The sequence below is a fragment of the Fundulus heteroclitus genome, unplaced genomic scaffold (assembly GCF_011125445.2).
Source record: "Fundulus heteroclitus isolate FHET01 unplaced genomic scaffold, MU-UCD_Fhet_4.1 scaffold_46, whole genome shotgun sequence".
Taxonomy (NCBI): domain Eukaryota; kingdom Metazoa; phylum Chordata; class Actinopteri; order Cyprinodontiformes; family Fundulidae; genus Fundulus; species Fundulus heteroclitus.
The window spans coordinates 1260606-1281609 of NW_023396879.1; the positions used below are offsets into that span (position 1 = coordinate 1260606).

Sequence of the window (21004 nt, forward strand, 5' to 3'; positions counted from 1 at the left end):
GAAACAAAGAAGGCAAAACATGTGACGAAATGCTAACTAGAAGAAAATGTAAATAAAAAATAGAGGAGCACAAAAGGAGAGAACAAGATAATATTCTCGGAGTCTACTTCTACACCTGTAGTTACATTTTTAAAGACGGCTTTGTTGGTCTCCTGTCCAGTAGGAGGCAGCATTGCCGGTGTGCAACAGCCGTAAACTAAAAGAGGAAGAAAGAAAAAGGAAGGGGGTAAAAAGTCGGTTCCCTTCTGCTCTTCAATAAAAATATTCTTCTCATCGTTTTCTCGTTCTGAGTTCTGAAAATATTCATCTGCCTTCAATCATTTAGTTACCGACGTCTGTCTGTTTTAGCAGCCCGAGAGAGACCAGTTAGCCTCCGAGCTAACTGAGAAGCTAACTCTCCGAGAGGAAGGAGCCAGTTTCCGGTTAGAAAAAAAGCACAGAAGAGCTTCAGGCGTCCCGGGGGGGGGGGGTTGGAGATGTATTGGACGCTGTGCTGCTACCATGTCTGCCTCTAAGGAGCAAAAACACGACTATCAGGTAAGAGAACCGTCAACAAACTGCTTCCTAGCTGCTGCATTTACTGTCAGTTGCTTAAACACGTCAGCGCGTCCGCCATATTGGGAGGGTAACCACGGTCTGTAGCGCATTGAGTGTAGAGGTGCTTTGGTTTAAACCTGATTTAAGGCTAAACAAGCGTCAAGCTGACTGCTGGGACGATAACATATTTAAATCTGAGAAAAGTGGTGATGGAGTAACGACACATTACAGCAGTGGTATCAAACTCCATTCCACGAGGGCCAGTGTCCTGCAGCTTTTAGACGTCTGTCCTTCAACACACCTGACTCCAATGTGAGCTCATTAGCAGAGCTGGACTGCAGGCTAGTGAGGTAGTTTAGTCATTTGATGCAGGTGTGTAGGGCAAGGAACACATCTCCAAGGTTCAGGACATCAAGCCCGAAAGATTTGCGTTTGAGACCACTACATTACAGGTTCCGTTCCTAAAAAGTGGATTTGGCAGAGTGTCTATGTTGTGTAAATCATCCAGTCCTGTGCACAACACATTAAATGTTGATACAGGGAGGGTCTTAAAACTGATATACTGAAATACACCTGAGATGCATCATTTCCATACTGTCAAATCGAAACTGATGGAGAGTTTACCCTGAATTTAAATTACTGGTAATATTTTGGCAATTGATTTTTACTATTTGAATAATGTAATGTAATCTTTTATTTGACCCCTTGAACCATCTTTCTATAGTTATTGTGTGTAGAGTCCCAAAGCCTGAATTTGTGGCAATTATTTTATCCATGCTCATTCTATACATGGAAGTAAATTACAGTCCTCAAGTGAGTTTTTTCCCCATCTAATCGAAATAAAGTAAAGCTCTACAAGCACACACAAAGAACAATGGCTGAACTTTGTGTCCAGCCACTAAATAGAAAGAAATGAGTTGGAATGTGAATGAGCCTTTCAGATCTAGATCTTTACTCAGACAGAAATTCCCCCAAGAAGTAAAGTCTACAGACAAGAGAACTGCAGATCAAATCCACGGAGCAGGGTCATGACACTTTAACCTCTCATTCACACATACACCTTCATCCATGCACTCTGCATTACGGCACAAATAAAAGCCATTCTAGTCAACAGGGCATTTCCCACCAGCTCCGTGGCGCTATGGTAAGATAGAAAACCATCCTCTGTTGTCCATCAGAAATACATAACACATTAATTTCTAAGAACCAGATGACCCAGACAGGAAGTCAGATGCAGAAAAAGGATGTGGTATTATTTCAAAATAAAGGGAGGCGGGTGTTGTCTGGATGCATGGACGGATCCAGTTTGAATTGCTTGGCAGAACATTGTGCAATGAAAGGACGGAGCGCACAAGCAACGTTGTCAGTGTGAAGCCAGCTTGGATCTGAAAAGATGGAGAATAAGAAACATTCTGATCTCCAAAGGGAAAAGAACAAATCAACTAACAGGAATAACTGCAACATACATTATACAACCAGCAGTGGTGGACTAACCAAAAATTTAGCTTCGCAAACTCATATTCCGCACATGGAAATATTAGCTTTTCAGCCGTTAGTTCAAGTTAAATTACTCTCAAACTGCAACTTTTACATCGCAGTGGAAGCTTATGAGAAGAATATTCTATCCCTCCTTTGCCCAGACAGCAGCATTTCAAAATGTTGTGTGTGAGTCATGAAGCCACTCCAGTGTTGCCAGGTCTTGCAAAAGAAACAACCAACCAGCTCTGTTACCTCTACATTGTAAACCGTATAGATGATCAAGCCTAAAGTCGCTGATAATAAGCGGATCCTGGCAACACTGCTGGAAGCCTGGGACACAGTGTTTCTGAAGGTCACTTTTCCCTTCCATCATTATTCTTTAACAAATTTGAAATAAAGCATGACGTTAAGGGTTACTTATTGTTGTAACAAACACAGAAAGCTTGGTTACACTACGATTTAAAGGGATTAGAGTCATACAGCGGCACACTGTTTACAGAAAAAACATGTGGGTCCCGGCGTCTCTGTTTTTGGGTAATAGGAGCTGACCGCATCATAATGAGTAGAAAGGACGAAAACAGCTCCGCTTTTTACAAATTAAAAAATTAATTTGTGGAGCCGTGACTGCTGTAAAGAAGTCTGTCTGGATGGATATCGAGTGCCAGGAGAGTGACGTAAATGGCGGATGAATATATCTTGTTGTGAGTTTTATTGTACTTACAGTTATCGAAACCCAATAAAATAGACGATAACCAGTCTGCAAACTATTTCTGCATTTAGCTTGAATGTTAATGTGATGAACAAAAAGTTAGCCCGCAATTAACTATTTTCGTATTACCATTATCAGGCCAAATTATTAATGATACTAACGGGACAAATGAACATTTGTACCTTTTTGTATTGCACTTTATTACCAAGAGCCTGCGAGCCGATGGTAGAAACCTGTAATCATAGTAAGGAAGGATGAAGGTGTGAATGCCGTCATGGCTGAGCAAAAGGGCAATAATCATCGTCTGTCACATCAGGAGGTGACAGAGTATTTTTTATTTTTTTATTTTAATTCTGACAGTTTTTTTGTTTTGTTTGTCTCTTAGGTAGTTTTTGGGCCATCGCTGTGCCTGAAACACTGAGAGACTACAGATTGCCAAATTGAACTCGTGACCAGAGATTTTCCTCTTAAGCAAAAGGGCTTTAGAAAAACCCAACCTAAAACACCCTAATACATCAAATCTGTGACTTATTTTAGACATATTCCCAGGAAGGTGTCTTTATCCATTCGGTTGAAAATGTAACTAAAACAATAATCCTCAGTTTTCCAATTTTTCTTTCTTCATACCCCTTATAAATAGTTTTTAAAAGTTTTTATTTTGTTCTTCTTTCCCTCAGATCTCCAACAGCATCATGTCTGTTACTACTTGGGAGGTTGTTGGTGATCAGTTTCTTGTTCAACAAGAGAAAAACTCCATTCATGATGACCACTTTCCATCCGATGTAGAGATGAAAGAGGAACAGGAGGAACCAGAACTGAAGCAGATTGGAGAGATGAGGGAGGAACCAGAATTTCAACCGATCAAGGAGGAACAGGTTGAGCTCAGCATCTTTCATGATGGAGAAAAGTCTTTAGTGAAGCCGGAGGCTGAGACCGTCATGCTGGGTTCTGCTTATGAGGAAATATGTCACAGTAAACCTGAACTGCAGCAGGTGATTGAGGCAAAGGGGGAACCAGAACCTATACAGATTAAAGAGGAACTCTGTGGTAATCAGGATGAAGAGAAGCTTGTAGTGAAGCAGGAGGCCTTCAGAATGACACCTGCTTATGAGGAAAAAGACCCCAGCAAATCCGAGCCAAACCAGGACCACATCCATTCTTCAAATTTTCCTGATTCTGAGAACCAACATCAGGAGGAAAGCAATGATGAAGACCTGCTATCCAGTGGAGATGAAGAGCTGAACACTGAGAAGGGACGTCAGAAAATCCAAAATCATAGTGATGACGTTGACCATTTTAAACAGAAGAGGCTCCAGAAAAATGTGTCTTCCTGTAAAATATGTGGTAAATGTTTCATTCGGCACAGGTACTTGGCTGATCATATGAGCACTCACACCGGTGCAAAGCCGTTCCAGTGTGGGACTTGTGGAAAATGTTTCACCAGAAAAACTACCATGAATTTTCACATGAGAACACACACCGGTGAGAAGCCGTATACCTGTGAAGTCTGCAGTAAGTCTTTCAGTTATAGTAGTGATTTGGCCCGTCACATAAGAATCCACACAGGCGAAAAGCCGTTCTCGTGCCCGACCTGTGGAAAAAGTTTTGTTGATGGAGGTAGCTTAAGCACACACACCAGAGTTCATTTGGCAGAGAAGCCATACCCTTGTAAACTGTGCGACAAATCTTTCAGAAACAGTCGAGATCTGGTTCGTCACATCAGAATCCACACAGGTGAGAAGCCGTTCTCGTGTTTGACCTGTGGGAAAAGTTACATTAGCAGAGGCAGCCTAAAAACACACACCAGGGTTCACCTGCATGAGAAGCCGTATCCATGTGAACTGTGTGGCAAAGCTTTCACAAACAGGAGCGCCTTCACCCGCCACAGGAGGACTCACACGGGTGAAAAACCCTATTCTTGTAAAGCGTGTGGTAAATTTTTCAGTGACAGGAGCAGTATGGCTAGACATGTGAGAAGTCACACAGGCGAGAAGCCGTTTTCCTGTTCTCTGTGTGGTACGGCTTTTACTGACAACAGTCAACTGACCCGTCACCTGAGAACCCATACAGGTGAGAAGCCTTTCTCATGTCTGACCTGTGGGAAAAAATTCTCCAAACCTTATACTTTGACTATGCACATAAGAACTCATACAGGTGAAAAGCCGTATTCTTGTGAACTCTGTGGTAAATTATTCAGTGCCAGATATAAACTGACTGCACATGTGTGCAGAAATAATCCTTAAAATATTCTACAAATTAATAAATATCTTCTTTGTTTGAGTTGTTAAGTTTTAAGCATTGAGCTATGAATGGTTTATTCATTTTCTTATATATTTTATTTAAACTATTAACTTAAACATTAATTTCAGTCTGTAGTTCAGCTTTCCTTTATCAGGCTACTACAATGTACGTCGTTTTATGTTTTCACTATGTAAATCTATTTGAGTGGTCTTGTTGCTGAAATGTACTATACAAATAAACATGGCTTGCCACAAATCCTTCATGTCTTTTCTGTTTTTGAAATTCCCCCAATTATTTAGTCCTACTTTAAGGACTAAATAAAATGTATAAATTATTTGTATCATGGCCTTTCTTCCTAAATGAGAAAAGATTATAGTTTGAGCATCTCAGGTTTAGTGCATAAGCATCAAGTCTGCTGGGAAATCGAACATGAAAAAAGTAAACCAACTTATAAATCTGGATCTACTCGTGGAAATGAAGAGCCGGCCGTTGTGACTACTCTGGTGGAGAGGGTGTGTAGAGCAAAGGATTTTTAAACCAACATTTGTTCATTTGGATGTTGCATGAGTCAGGTTCTGTTACATGTACAGGCAACCATTTAGAGTCAGTTTTTCTTAAGACCCAACAAATAATATTAAAGTTTCTCACAAATTGCAGAAAACATTTTTGTATGTATTCGAAAAGCATCAGAGGGCTGTTTCACAAAACCAAGATAGAGGATTAAGCTGTTATTTTCCAGCAAGCATGTCTGAATTTATGCCTTGACTCAGTTTCCCAAAAGCAGCAGCACATAAGTTAGCATGGCTGTGTATTCTGTGCAGCTGGCCTGCTCCAGATCAGGCAAACAGCCAAGCTTAGTTAATCCTGGTCCCTTATCTGTTCAGTCAGTGGTCACACCAATCAGAAACCATTGAGTTTTAACAGGGATTCTGTTTTTGTTTGAGTGTTTTGATGTTTTTCCGCTTTTATTAAAATACCACTGATACATATTGGTATTTAGTCAAGTACTATTACTATCGTAATATTGTGATGGCAGTCTATACCATTATTAACTTTAGAATTACCCATGTGGGCATTGATACTGTTCAATTATGTTTTGGAAGACTGGCGTTCTAAGTTTGACTGAAAGGCCTTTAACAGACTATTGCAGGTGTTGAGAGGGTTAAAGAAGTGGCTGATAAAGGAGCAAAGGTGTTGTCAGTAGTCAGGTGTTACACCATTTTCCACAACGTATCAGATTTTATGACTCTAATGCTAAGGGGCGTTCTTTCTCTGATTCCTGTCCCTTAAGTTCACAGAATTGATATTTACTCTCACAGCCGCAAAAGGAAAACTATACAAATCAGAAGGCTTTGTGATTTAATAACTTTTAAGGGAAAGACTGTGATGTTATTTGGTATATTTTATCATAAATAGATCATTTTGTTTCATATCAGGTAGACCTATAGTACCTCTTTCAGTTTGTTTGAGAATCAGTGTTTATTGTTTTTAATTGCAAACGATGTTTGTATTAATCATTAATGCCACAGTTCAAATCTGACATGAGGGTTAACATGGTTTAGCAAAGCCTGTTTCCTGAGAAAGTTTCATCTCTCTACCACTTTTCTTTCAGTAGTTATGGAGGTGTCAACGAAACAGCGCCCTGTATAGTTAATGAGTGTGATAGCGTGTGAAAATTAGTGTAACACGTCTGCCACATAACTAGCTCCAAACACACGTCTGTCCCTTTATAATAGCAGCAGTGTTTGTATTTTCTTGGTTATAGTGTGCTTCAGTTACTCATCAGCCTCCATCAAAAGATGTTGCTTGTTTGGTTTGAAGCTTTAATAAGCATTAATTAATCTATGATCGACCACATGGTCTGGAAAAAAACTGGAGGTGGGGGGGGGGTTACCTGAATTATCTGGCTTGACAACCATTGAGCCTGGATGGGCCTTTGTGAAACGCACAAAGCCAGGCTTGACTGATCACGTTAGGTCAAGCCTGGTTTTATCTCTTCTGGATTTCTAAATTCTGCTTTTGTGAAACAGCCCTTATGAGAAAAACCAGAGTGTTAAAAAATGAGAAATAAACTGGTGGTGGAACAATGACTTTGATTTATATTATAAGTTTCTGAGACTGACTAAATCCAAACCCGCTGTCAAAATATCCTATCATCCTTGTTGGAACACTATGATTATTATTTTACTTAAGTACTGTTTTGTTATAACTTTATTTCAGACACAATTCAAGTGTGTAAGCCTCGTGATGTTTATTGTGTCTTGTTTTTGAATTATTTTATGGTCTATTTTATTTATTTGCTTGCTCAATGATGCTCCATTTTGTGCTATGACAGGTCACTGCATGACTTCATCTGTTAAGATGTTGTGTTGAATTCAAATGCATGTAAAACTCGCCCTGTCATTGTTTTGTACTTTGTTTGGTTTGCAATAAAAAAAGGAAAAAAAATTATTGCAAAAAATAAAAACAGGAGTGGTGGCGGAACATAAGTGGCCGTCCCTGTTTCTGGTGGAAATTACCATGTAACACTTCCGGCGGAAGCGCTAGCAGCGTTAGTGAAATGAATATTTCAGCGTCTGCAGCAACAATATCTTCGCTTCATCTCCAGAGAGCGACTAACTGCTGAATAAATATTCAGAACCATCGTCCAGGAGGAGGAAGAGACCGAGCATCAGCTCAGACTGCTGGATAGCAGCTGGAGAACCCGAACCGGGTCAGAACCTCCAGGTATGTTAACTGGACGCTGGTCTGGATGAACTAAAGATTTTGTAAATATACTTTCACAAAAGTCTAAGTCAATAAAACTGCTGCTGAACGTTTTAGACAGCCTGTTCTCTTTTAGGAGACTTTAGGAAGTTTATGGAGATATCTAAAGTAAATGTATCAATATATAAATCTTCAGTATGGCGTTTTTAAATTAGGACTGAAACAATCTGATTAATCATGATTAGTCAATGAGTGAAATAATCATCAACTAATTTAGTAATTGAATAGGCAACTGGATTATGCAGACTCTGAAACACGTTATTTACTGACAGAACAAACAACCTACATATACAGTAAAATACATATTTTGCACTTAATAAAAACCCTTTTGTGTGTAAATATGCTCCATCCAGAACTTTTTAGCTCAACTTGGTTCTCATCCAATGAAAAAAAAATCTACTAAACAACAGTTAATGAATCCATTAGTTGAGAAAATGGTCAACAGATTAATCAGTTAGCTAAATAATCATTAATCATATGTTTATTTACTTTTTGAATCATGTGTTGTAGCTTGTCACAGCCAAATTATAGCAACATGTAAATGCATTCACCTGAAAATCTGGTAATTTCCATATGTCATAAAACACAGTCTACAGATCTAAAATATTTGGTGCTGTATCATAAAAAAAGACAAAATTAAGCTTTTTAATTAATTGACAAACTGACATGGAACAGAAAAGGTTCAGATTAAATACACAGAAAACAGGGAAGTTAAGTAAATCACAGTAAAAGCGTTACAATGCATTTCTAATACAGGAATGTTGAATTAGCCTGAATGCTTTTACAAAATGAAATGATTTAATAAATAAATGAATTGGTAAAGAGTTTAAGCCCCTAACAGTAGAGCTAAAGTTGCTCTTCCTCACCACAGAAAGCAGCCACAGTGAGACTGGAGGCGTTGGCTGCCTGGTCAGAGAGCAGATCAGGATTAATTGATCGGACTCGATACTGGATATAGTCCATAAAAGAAAGGAAAAACACACAACAATACAATACGACACACACCACAATAAAAACTATAAAGACAATTATACTAGTGCTTCCATAGAAATGACTGATAACGCACAGCACTGACTCAGGGGCTGATTTTGGTGTTCTTACAGTCATTTAGTCAAATGAGTTCACATGACAGAACTGGGCTTTTTCAGCAAAATACGAAGAGCGTCATTATAAGCAACTTTTAGTTTTTACTGATTACTCTTCCTATATTTGCACCACAGTGGGGCTGTATAAAGCGATGTACAGTACACCTTGAACAATTTGATTTTACACAAAGTTCTGTCTTGATCGATATCCTCATCATCACAAAGCCTGTCTGTGATAAAGTGGCCTAAATTAAGCAGGTGAGCGGATCAGAGACCCATCACCCACTTAATTTCAACAATCCTGCATAATGGCCGACAAAAATGATCTAGTGAACCTCGTACATGTAACGAGATAAGACGACTTTGTCAGGGAGAGCAGAGGAGCTGCCAGCAGATGTATCACCTCCCACAACAGATGGGAAAAATTATAGGGAGTTGATGATAAACAGCAGCTCAAAAAGGCCTTAGTTTGCCGAACATGCTGCCTGTTCTCTTCACAAAGTTTAGAAAAGATAAATTAGTTCACTAAAGAACACAGAACGTATCCTACCTAAATACAGAAAGCTTTGTAAGAGATTTCCAAACACAGGCAAGTTTATTTTTTGTGTAGCGCATTTCATCAATAAGACAATTAAAAGCGCTGAACATGAGCAGAACAAAGAAAAGTACAGAGGAATAGTAGCAGCAGGTTAATATATGTTGGACTACAAACGTTATCGAATAAAGTTTCAAGGAACTACAACAGTTTGAACTGAACATTAACAGTTAAAGACAACTCTAAGCAAACAGTTTTTAACCTTGATTTAAAGGAACTCAGGGTTTCATCACTTAAACTCTGGAAGTTTGTTCCAGATCAGTGGAGCATAGGAACTAAATGCTGCTTCTCCGTTTCTGGTTCTGCAGAGCAGGCTGGAGCCAGAAGACCTGAGTGGTCTGGAGGGTTGATGCCCTGATAACAAGTCTGTGATGTATTTAGGTGCTAATTCAGGGATTTATAGACTAACAGAAGGATTTTAAAGTCTATTCTCTGAGATCCAGGGAGCCATGGAAGGACTTCAGAACCGGGTCCATGTTCTCTACATTCTTAGTCTTAGTGAGGACATAAAATAAACCACAGACACAAACATTTCTCATGTTTAACAATTCCTAGAAAGTTAAAATAAAAAAATCTCAATAGACTTCTAAACAATATAACCATTATTTCCGTTAAACTCGTGGATAATAAGCATGTGCAAATCAAAACATTGTGTGTATCGTTGCTTTTGTTCTCCTTTTCATAATAACTGTAGTTTTTGGAGGCTCTGCTTTTACGTTAAAAAGCATTACAAATGAAATGTATTATTAACATACATGTCACTGACTTCATATATTAAGTTTGATCATTTTGAAAATGTGGTGATCTAAAACATTTCAGTGTCTCTAACATTAACTACCCAGGAAAACCTGACAGCTGCAAGTTGAAGGAACTTTTTTACATTCTTGTCTGTCGTGTTTTCCCATTTCTCCAAAACCATTTTTAACCAAACTGTTAACGTTGTTCTGCTGTTCTTCGTTCCCTCAGGTCTTCAGCGGCATCATGTCTTTTACTACGTGGAAGGTTGTCGCCGATCAGTTTCTCACGACCGAGGAGAGGAACGCTGGTCCTGATCAGAAGTCGTCAGACATTGCAGAACTAAGAGACGAACGGCAGGAACCAGAACCAGCGGAGATGATTGAGGCAAAAGAGGAACCAGAACCTCAGTCAGTCGATGAAAAACGGACTGAACTGGGCTCCTCTGAGGATGAAGGGCAGCTTTCAGTGAAACAGGAGACGGATTCCTTAATTCTGTCTCCCACTGTTGACCAGAAAGACTTCAGTGAAGCAGAACCAGTCAAGAATAATTTCCTCTGTTCAACCGGCCCTAAAGATGAAAAGCCAGAGAAAAGATGCAAACCCCCCAGAAAAGCCGGTGACCGTGTGGTGAACTCTGCACTAAGGAGGCTCAAAAAGAAATCGCCCTCATGTGAAGCGTGTGGCCGATGCTTCTATAATCGACAAAAGTTCATCGTGCACATGAGAAGTCACACAGGTGAGAAGCCCTTTGCTTTCAGAGCGTGTCAGAAGTTTTTCTCGTTAACAGCATTAATTAGATTCTTCACGAGAGATTTCTCTAATGCGCTGCGTGGGAAGAAATTCTCTAAACCAAATACTTTGACTATGCACATCAGAAGTCATTGATTCGATGCTCCTTTGGTAAAATAAAACTCAATTATTTGAGTGGATTTGAGTCAGTTTTAGTGCTTTGTCGTGTTTCATTGTCGATTTATAGAAGGCTGCGTTGCTGCGGCGCGTTTTCACAGCAGGTCAACATTTAGACTACTGCACTCTTTCATGCATCGCTGATTTCTGTACTTGCCAAGTTGGGCGTCAAACATTGCGGCTCAAGTTTTTGTACCTGCGCACGCTTCGTACACGGGGCGCCAGATCTCTGTTTTGGTCTTTTCACTCTGATTACGACCCTCAATGAAACGAAAATAACAGTTTACTGACTTCCCTGCTGATTATTAGTATTATTCAGAAGTTGTATAACTACATTTCTTTGTTATAGACTATAAGCAGAGACATTTAAATTGTTGTCAAAGCAGGTACAAAACAATCCCCCTGCAGTTACTGACCCATCAAACGTCCTGAAGAAGCCAGGTAACGACCTGAAGCTCCAAAGTTACTGATTGGTCAAGGAGTGGAAGGAACCAGTAGCATTATAGGATTTGTCTCTTTTTTTACTGGCAGCAACAATTTGCTTCACTTCTATCTTAAAGTCCAGTTTGGCACCAAATCCTGCAGAGTCAGGAACAAAGTGGATTCAGTCTAGCAAACAATGGATGAAGAGTCCTCAGTATACAAGAGATTTCACCCCTTTGCCAGTTTGTGCTACTGTTGGTTTTTGGTGGATTCATTAATGATTGAGACGGAGCCACCTGCCAGAGGACGTCTTTTCCAGGGTTCTAACCCCGGTCATGAATGGGCGAAGGAGCCAAATGACTGGGAGCGGGCTCAGATTCTGCTAAATTAGCCGTGTCTTGTTGCTGGTGGATCTGTAACTCTCCTCAGTGTAGACTTTTGATCTACAAATGGTTTCGCCAGGACCCACATATTGGAAGATAAACGAGAAACAGCTGATCATGGAAGTGCAGAAGAGGTCCGTCTTGTACGACTCGGCACACCCTTCGTATAAAGACAACAGCGAAAAGGAGAAGGCGTGGCTGGAGATAGCCAAAGTTTTGGGTAATAGTGGTGAGTACGACACTTTGTGGTTAAACTTTGTTGTTTCAATCGATGCGTCCAGGCAGCGCTGCCTGGCGCTGACGTTTGTCTGCTCCTGCCGTCATGATTTCATGGGTGAAAATGAATGATTTTGCTGAGCTGCAGGTGTTTGGGGGGGGGGGGGGGGGGGGGGGGGGGGCTTAAAAACCACGCAGGGCAGCGTGCTTTGAGGTCTGGGGTTGAAAACCCCTGATGTAGATCCTGGTTATGTTTGTGTTACCCATGTCACTGATATAGAGAGCGTAAAATTATTTATAAGCCATATGGACTACTGACTTTTGTCAAAAGATGTTTTTTTTTTTGTGAAATGCTCCAACTGGTGTGTAATATATCATGTTAAGATGCGTTATGGTTTATTTAAACTGGGTAAGCTTTTGCTTAAAGTTAAAGCTAGTTTAATTAGACATAGGCTGTGTGTAGATCATACTGGAACAGCTCTCCCTGTGACTTAGATGCATGCTAACACTGGAAGCCGACACAGGAAAACACACGCCATAAAACTGACGTCTTCATGACGACACGTGAATTTTTGCTGACATCACATGCGGAGACTATTCCCTTAAAACAGGCGTGTCCAAAGTGCAGCTCGGGGGCCATTTCATAGTAAGATCTATCCAATGATATTTAATTACTCAAATGCAGACTTTGGTGCATTACAATCTGCTTTGAATTTAATTATTAAATAATTACTGAAGTTAATTTCAAATAACAGCTGACCAAAAAAGTGTTCTTATATTGCTATACCAAAAACAGCCCAGTTTATTATTGTTAGTCAAATTAAATTATTCAAAATTATAACTTTTATTTTGGATCTAAAATGATTTACACATTCATTTCCTACACATAGTCTGACCTATTTATTTAAAATGATCATATTTTGTAGAGCAGGTAAAGTGGAGTGGAGGTGAACTCTTTTGTTTTTCTTCTCCGGGTTCCCCTCACCTCGCTTTCTGATTGGCTACGCGTCACATTCAACAGGCTCTGTGCTCGTTTCTCTAAGAGGAACACCACACCATCGGATATCGGGTCAAGACAATCCAACGTTTTGAACATCCCCGATTTCAGATTGGAGCGGTCCCGAAGTTCCACCAAGCGGACCAGATCACTTTTAACCCATCACACATGGCGGGTATATCTCTTATGGTTATCTTAAGAGCCACGTTGATAGTCGGCGCCTATCCTCTAAATCCTGAGTCAAATACCTGTGATAGAATAGAAAACAAAGGTGTAAATGTTAACGATGCACGTTTCACTTTTTAATTCTAGTTGATTTCTGCAAGAATCGGTGGAGAAATCTTCGTGACGTGTTTGTTAGGAACAACAAAAGAATCCAACTCCCAAGCGGATCAAGCAGGGTGCCTAAAACAGAGTGGAAGAACCGGAGACTGATGTCATTCTTACTGCCGTACATGCTGTCAAGACGGTGGGCAAACGGTTCAAAGCAGCTAAAAAGATCTGAATCTAAACTTACCATTGACAGTCAGTTATATTTATATTTTCTCTTTTTGTTGAAGCTCAAAGAACCGACTTCATCCCGCCCCCACAGGCGATCTAGAAGAAGGGCAAAGTGGGACCCCTCTGTCACTGGCTGAAAAAGAGGAGCAACCCGGCACGCCGAGCCCCTCTACAACACCATCCCCCTCCAGTGAAGGTGACATGCTGTCCCCTAGCCCCAGAGAAACCCCTCCCAGAAGACCAGAGCGCAGGAACACGGGGAAACCGGTGGAGGACCGCATCGTGTCCGTTCTAGAGAACCTCAGTCCAACAAACACTGACGAGGAGTCGTATTACTTTGCTCTCAGCACAGTGCCCATATTGTCAAAACTAAGTAGCCAAAGAAAGAGGAGAGCAAAGAGAGAGATCATGCAGATCTTGGATGATCTCACAGACGAGCAGGAGGTGCAACAAACAGATCATCAGGCCCGGATCTCAGTGGAAGGACGCAAACAGCAGTTTTTGTAGAAACTTGTAAAACGGTATAGAAGTGTTTTTTTGTGCCCTTATTTGGGAGTACACAAGGATGCAGTTGGTTGTACTGTTGCCTTTCAGCAGGAGGGTCCTGGGTTCGAATCCCAAAGTCCAAAAACACGACTGTCAGGTTAATTGGTCTAAATTGCCCTTAGATGTGTGTGTATGTGTGTGTATTTCTGTCTTGTGTGTCTACGTTGTCCTGTGATGGACTGACCTGTCCAGCGTGGACGTTGCCTCTCGCCTAATGGCCGTTAAAGATGGGCACATCCACCACCACATGACCCTGCAAAGGTGAGTGACACTAGATAATAGATGGATATTTGGGAGTGTGGCGTCTTGCTTCATTCAAACAAAGGGGGAAAAAATAATCATTACATCATTGATTTCCTACAAACTGCAGGTCAACCGCCGATCTTTGGGTTGGATTGAGGAGATTGCTGCCGGAGCTCAGGCCTGATGAAGGACAGAAGCTCCATTTTCTCTGCACTCACCAGGGAATATTGATGATGGTGTTGGCTGTAGGTCCTCAGCTCTGCAACAAGATGATGAAAATCTCCATGTTGTCTTTTCTGCTGGTTGAGGGGAAGAACCTACAGACATCTTCTCTTCCTCACACAACAATCTGTTGTTTGACAAAGAAAAACTAAACCGGTTAGTAATACGGCATTAGTGTGCAAATGTTTATCAGACAGGTTGGTATTTTGTGTGCATGCCAACACAATATTTAAGGAAACACACATGTGGTGGGAGCATACAGGTACGGAGCAGCAGCTGCAGCTTTGTGTTTTCTGCCACACCTGCCTGTGTTTATGCTGTCAGGATTTCCAGCATATACTCTGGTGGTTTGGAGAGGGAACGTGTTATCGGATCAGAGCATGAACAGTCGGACCCATCCTGTGTGTTTTGGCCTATAAAGGGGACCTACTTTTAGGATGTTGGGCTCAGCCATGCGAGGAACTAAAGGGACTGAAATGCACACATAGAACAAAAGCGACTGGTAAAAACTCTGAATCCCAGAGATCAGCACCAACACTGGTACTGATCTCATTAACCCATTTTCCGGCAGAGCTCCCATGAAGGAGGATTTTCACACCTGGACTGGAGGTATAAAACTTAGCAGCAGCAGTTCTTTCTTTGTCTGAAGCAACTGTTGCATGGAGACACATGAACGAGTTGATCTCCGTGGCCAGGTAAATAAATTAATAAACAAAGTATGGTCTTCTGTTTGTGTATCCGGTAACCAAACCCCTGGTGAAAGTGAGACGATCTGTGTCAACCTGCTTGAACTCAAGCAGAAAATGGCCCGAAAGTAACCAAAATCCCCCAGAACAGACGGCATCACTAATTATGTGAAGTCCTCAAGGCTGTTGGTTCAGTTTAACCAGCTTCTGGCGCAAAAAATCAACTAATTTATAACATCCCCCGTAATTAATGACCAATAATGTGCACTGATGACTTCACAGATTTCATTTTATTGTAATCTTTTATTAGGAGCGGCGGGGACATTTCACACTTTTCTAAATATTAGAGGGAAGTGAAATTGCACACACTTCATAGAATATATTTGGATTACAGATATTTGATCCAAAATAGGAGCTTGTTTATGCAATACACTGATCAATATAAATAAGTCTACAATGATTCATAATAATGTTATGCACGCAAAGCAAACCAAGCAGCAGTAATACTTATTTAAAAGATATTTTTGATGTTCTCTGCATGTTAACATGGGAATGCTAGACCTTATCCTCCTGTACACCTGGAGATGTAGTTTAGAGCTCTGCTCCAGCATGTCTTCGGATCTACATCCTTCAACAAAGCAAGAACAGCACTGCTTTTACGATTTATTCGCCATGTGTAGCAGATGGCATTCAATCTGTTCTCTCCCGGGTATCAGATGGAAAATTAGCTGAATGCAAAGCTGATCTAAATTATTTTAAAGAAATTTTAAAAGAGTTTGAGTAAAATATGGGGCTGTAAATGCTTTGAATCATGACCCAGAGTACATTTATTTAGAACCCAGTTGATTGTGCATCAATAGTAACAATACAATTACAATATTAATTGGGCCATTGCAGCAACACTAATTCATGACATTGCAAAGAGAATCTTAGAACATCCTAAAGACTAATTCCACACTTTAAGCTTCTCAGGAAGTGTGTTGGATCAGTGCAATCAACTGACTTTATATACATGTATATGTCATTATTATTATTATTATTATTATTATTATTATTATTATTATTATTATTATTATGTCTGTTGTGTCTTTGTGCGATGCCACATTGTTGTTCGCCAAGCGCCATTAAAAGCAGGAAGAAAAAGGCGTGCTGTGACCTGGGGTCGGAACCTTTTAGGGGCGGTCAATGTTTCTGGTCTCAATGTTTGTGTGACACTTTCGGCGGAAGTAAACAATGCGCTGGCAGTTTAGTTTTGTCGTCGGTTTGAAGCCGGATTTTGCTGTTTGCGGTGGGATTAAGACACCGAGCATCAGCTCAGACTGCTGGATAGCAGCTGGAGAACCCGAACCGGGTCAGAACCTCCAGGTATGTTAACTGGAAGCTGGTCTGGATGAACTAATCAGGGAACTAGTTGATACCGCGGAGGAAGCGGGACGTGTTTTGTTTACAGCTCGGTTGTTTGGTTGGTGGTGATGCTACAGAATCTCTGACTATCCTTTCACAAAACAATATTAGAGGTACTTCTAATCATAGACATTATAAACGTAGACGCCTCGTTGGTCAGAGCGTCCGCTAAAAAAAGGTCATTAAGCAACAGCATAAAATGGTCAGAGCTGCACTCAAAACACATGTTTTAAACTTGCTGATAATTATCGATATCGATCAATATTTCTATTTTATCGACATGCTTTTTTACTATATTGTCCAGCCCTGATTGGCAATCATTAGTGCTATTAAACTTTGTCATACTATATGAAATGGCAGAATTTATTTAGCAAAAGTAGATTTTTAACAAAAACCTCTAGAATCTTAAAGGTTTTATTATATCAAGACAAATTTTTATTACTATCCGAAGTTTTTTTTTAAATTAAACAACTACCGATTAATTCATTTCAGAGATTGTGTATTGATGTGTTACGGCATTTAATAACTGACATCTACATTTATTACAGCAATTATTAGTTTGTGGAAATTCTTTTAGAAAACAATAAAAACTTTCCAAAATATATTTCTGATTCTAAAGATTGCAAAAGTTTTTCCATCCATCTAAAATTATTTTTTACCAAACTGTTAACGTTATTCTGCTGTTTTCCAGGGAATCATGGCTTTTACTGCTTGGAAGGTTGTTGGCGATCAGTTTCTCATAACCGACGACAGAAACTCTGTTCTTGATTCAACGATTTCAGATATTGGAGACTTGAAGGAGAACCCACAGGGACCACAACCACAGCAGATGATTGAGACAAAAGAGCAACCAGAAACTGTACAAATGAAATTAGAAAATGAGGAAACAGGACCTGTTCAGATTATAGAAGAACAGAAGGAAACAGAACCTGTACAGATGACTGAAACAAAAGTGGAATCAGAACCTTTAGGGACTAAAGTAGAAGAGGAGGAACCAGAACCTGAACAGATTAAAGAGGAACAGAAGGAAATTGAACCAAAAGAGGAACCAGAATATCAACTAATTAATGAAAAACTGGTGGAACTGGGCTTCTTTGAGGATGAAGGGCAGCTTTTAGTGAAGCAGGAGACCAGAACATCTATGGTGACTTTAGTTCCTGAGGAAATATTCCACAGTGGACCAGAACTACAGCCGATCATGGAGACAATGGAAGAATCAGATTATCCACGAGTTAAAATAGAAAAGGAGGAACCAGAACCTCTACAGATTAAAGCGGAGCAGAACGAAACAGGACCAATACAGACAACTAAGATAAAAGAGGAACCAGAACATTGGCCAATTAATGAAGACCAAACTGAAATCTTTCAGGATGGAGGGCAGCTTTTAATGCAGCAGGAGACTGGTTCCTTTATTCTGACTCCTACTGTTGATCTACTTTGTTCAAACAGCTCTACGGCTGCAACGCAACATCAGGAAGGAAGCATCCCACAGCACTCCAGCTCAAATAAAGACAAATATCCTAAGCCAGAGAAAAGATGCAAAAAATCCAGAAAACAAGGTGACAATGTGGACAACTCAAAACTGAGGCCTAAAAAGAAATCCTGCTTTTGTAAAGTATGTGGCAGAGGTTTCACTTCTCGACAGTGCTTAACACTGCACACGAGAACCCACACAGGTGAGAAACCATATTGTTGTGATTTTGATAAATATCTTATTAAGACATTATGTTACATTCCTTTTACCTCATAATTCAAAACTGGGAAGTCAGAGAATGTCATCTCTAACTTATTGCGTTCTGGTTTCCTGCTTGTCTGACAGTAGGAAAACACATAGACGTTCGACAGCCATTAGTAAATGTACAAATACAGCCAATCTGAGTCTCAGGACGAGTTTAAAAGTCATATTTTATTGCAAAGTTTTTGCCTTTTATTGCTGAATTGTTAAACTGAACATGAAACATTTTACAATAGGGACAATTCTTCATTGGTCGTTTAGCCATTAAAACAGTAACCATGACAACTAAAGCTGCAACCAGCATTGGACAGTCCTTACAGTTTTGTCATGACTGTGGAAGATTAGCGTTGCCATCTCCGGCAAACCCGCCGTTTCATTTAGCAGGTCACCAAAATGAGGTACGCCTCGACATTACCTTTGGTCAGATTTTGTTGGCACTGATCAGAGGTGTTGAAAATCTGGCCAAAATCCGATACTCCAAAGGGAAGCTGTGGTCACTTCCTGTTTGGCGGAAAGGATCAATAAAGTCATGTTTTAAAAATATCACTTGAAATTGTGTGTTATCAAACTTATACAGACTGTCAAGAAGGATAAATCAGCAAAACATCCTATTACATGGTTCTGGGTGGGTCTAAAGTTATGTCATGAACTGACCACACCAATGTGTCGAGCAGATATCCACAAAGAAGCACACAAAATTTGGTGCGTATCTAGTGATTTAACAGGGAGTGCAGATCAGATGAAAAACGGGCAAATTTTAACCAAACATGTGGTCACTTCATTTAACCACGCCTCCACGGTCATGACAGACCAAAATCTCAGTACTGTAAACCAAACTGGATAGTCTTGTCTTCTTTCACACACTGGAGACAGTTTCATGATGATTGGGTGAAGGGGGTCATATAGATAGCTCACATAGCAGCTGTAGCTACTAACATTGCTCACCACCGTCAGGGTGTGAATGTGTGTGTGAATGGGTGAATGACTAAGACTGTAGTGTAAAGCGCTTTGGAGGTCGTTAAGACTAGTTAAAAGCGCTATACAAGTACAAGCCATTTACCATATGGACCTTCGGAAGTAAAACATTACACTTCCTGTTCTGAAGAAGCGGGGCTTCAATGATGTTGTCATTAGAACCATTTGGTTTTGTTGTTGACCAGATGCGGATTAATCACAGGTTTCATGTCTCCTCGACTGTCCTTGTAGAAACTATAATAATTTAGTTTTTCTCAACAAGAAATCAAGTTCTGGCCCCACCCCTAAACATGCAAAAAAAAAAAAAACTTACAATTTTGATACTTTCAGATTCCTCATTCCTTCTGAATATACTGCCCACATTTCAACCCGATCCATCAAAACATCTGGGAGGAGTTGGATCAAATGTGGCTAGAAACGGCTAAGATGGGGTCAAAATTGCATGTTCAATCCAAAATGGCTGACTACCTGTTTGTTGTAGGGCATGGGTGCAAGAAAGTTTTAGGTAGGTGCTGAGAAGTTCTACAAGTATACCGAATTTCATACTTCCACGACAAACTAATGGGGGATGTTTTGGAAATTTCCAGAGGGCGCTGTGCAGCCATTCCTTTTTGTGACTTTTACATAACTTAAAATACATCATTTTACAACAGGACTGACGTATGTGGAAGTTTTTGTGAGTTTTCGTATATGTTTAGGGTTCCAAAAATCCAGTTAATTTGATGTTAAAATAATAAACATTATAATTACTATAGGGCTTTGTGACGTTTAGCTACCTGGGCCAAATAACATTTTATTATGAACCCTGAAAAGCAATACAAGGGCTGACTAAATATTACATAAATAGTAGACAACTGCTGAAAACTGTCTAAATAGAACATTTTACTCAATGTTGCTGCAAGTAGCAGAGATTTTGAATGCGGGTATGATCCTGTTGCACCAACTTTTTGTCTTGTAATTCTAACTTTAGGGCTGTTCCGTCTAAGGACAAATGGAATGCACCATTATTAGTTGTATTTGTCACAAGAGAACTCACATAGGTGAGAAACCTTTCTTATTTGTGACATGTGGGGAAAAATTCTCCAAAACAAATACTTTGAATAGCCACATCAGAACGCATGCAGGTGAAAAACCGTACTTGTGTAAAGCATGCAAAACGTTTTTTTAGAGACAGGCACAGTCTGGTTAGACACCTGATAACCCATACAAATGGGAAGCCCTACTCATGCGGGACCTGTGGGAAGAAAAAAAAATCTCCAACCATATACTTTTATGCACATCAGAACTCTTACATGTGAGAAACCATGTTCTTGTGAACTTTGTGGTAAGTTTGCTACAAACTTTAACAGAAAAATCTTACTTTATTTAAAAGAACAATAAGTAAAATCATTATCATTTGTCACCTGGAATGGAAGTAGCATTCCCTATAAACAATTGGTCCTCTCCAACAACAATGTTTTAGTCACGTTTTTCTAATTTTGAGCCTAGAGGTACGGTCCAAAACTTCAGTTCAGAGTGTAGCCAGCGTTTACTTCCTGGTTCCTGAGCCAATCATATGAGAGTTCCCAGGGTTCCCAGAAAAGAGTGCAGCATTTGGTATTTTATTTTGGCAGAAGA

The 21004-nt window shown here is 40.0% G+C and overlaps 2 protein-coding genes across 7 annotated transcripts in view; both read left to right on the forward strand.

Annotated features, from left to right (window-relative positions):
• Positions 1–187: 187 nt before the first annotated feature.
• On the forward strand, positions 188–5212 carry LOC110367696 (zinc finger protein OZF). 2 transcript variants are annotated; one of them, XM_036131921.1, is made up of 3 exons: positions 188–537; positions 3403–3807; positions 3838–5212. In XM_036131921.1, exons 1-3 carry the CDS (start codon positions 502–504, stop codon positions 4966–4968), a joined length of 1572 nt encoding a protein of 523 aa, XP_035987814.1. In that variant the 5' UTR covers positions 188–501; the 3' UTR covers positions 4969–5212. The 2 variants fall into 2 exon arrangements, with proteins under 2 accessions (XP_035987814.1, XP_035987813.1); XM_036131920.1 differs by having other exon boundaries at positions 220–233; positions 349–537; positions 3403–5212.
• A 2293-nt stretch (positions 5213–7505) lies between these two features.
• LOC110367697 (gastrula zinc finger protein XlCGF57.1) overlaps positions 7506–21004 on the forward strand; it is a 63548-nt gene continuing 50049 nt past the window's right edge. Inside the window, exons 1-6 of one of the 5 annotated variants that reach the window (XM_036131904.1) lie at positions 7506–7693; positions 10379–10886; positions 11942–12091; positions 13388–13544; positions 13636–14383; positions 14493–14743. In XM_036131904.1, coding sequence (XP_035987797.1) covers positions 10394–10886; positions 11942–12091; positions 13388–13544; positions 13636–14083 — 1248 coding nt within the window. In that variant the 5' untranslated portion in view covers positions 7506–7693; positions 10379–10393 and the 3' untranslated portion in view covers positions 14084–14383; positions 14493–14743. Of the gene's footprint in view, positions 7694–10378; positions 10887–11941; positions 12092–13387; positions 13545–13635; positions 14384–14492; positions 15305–16344; positions 16639–17368; positions 18354–21004 lie in introns of those variants that run through there. The other 4 variants (XM_021314077.2, XM_036131905.1, XM_036131903.1 and 1 more) reach the window with 4 other exon arrangements.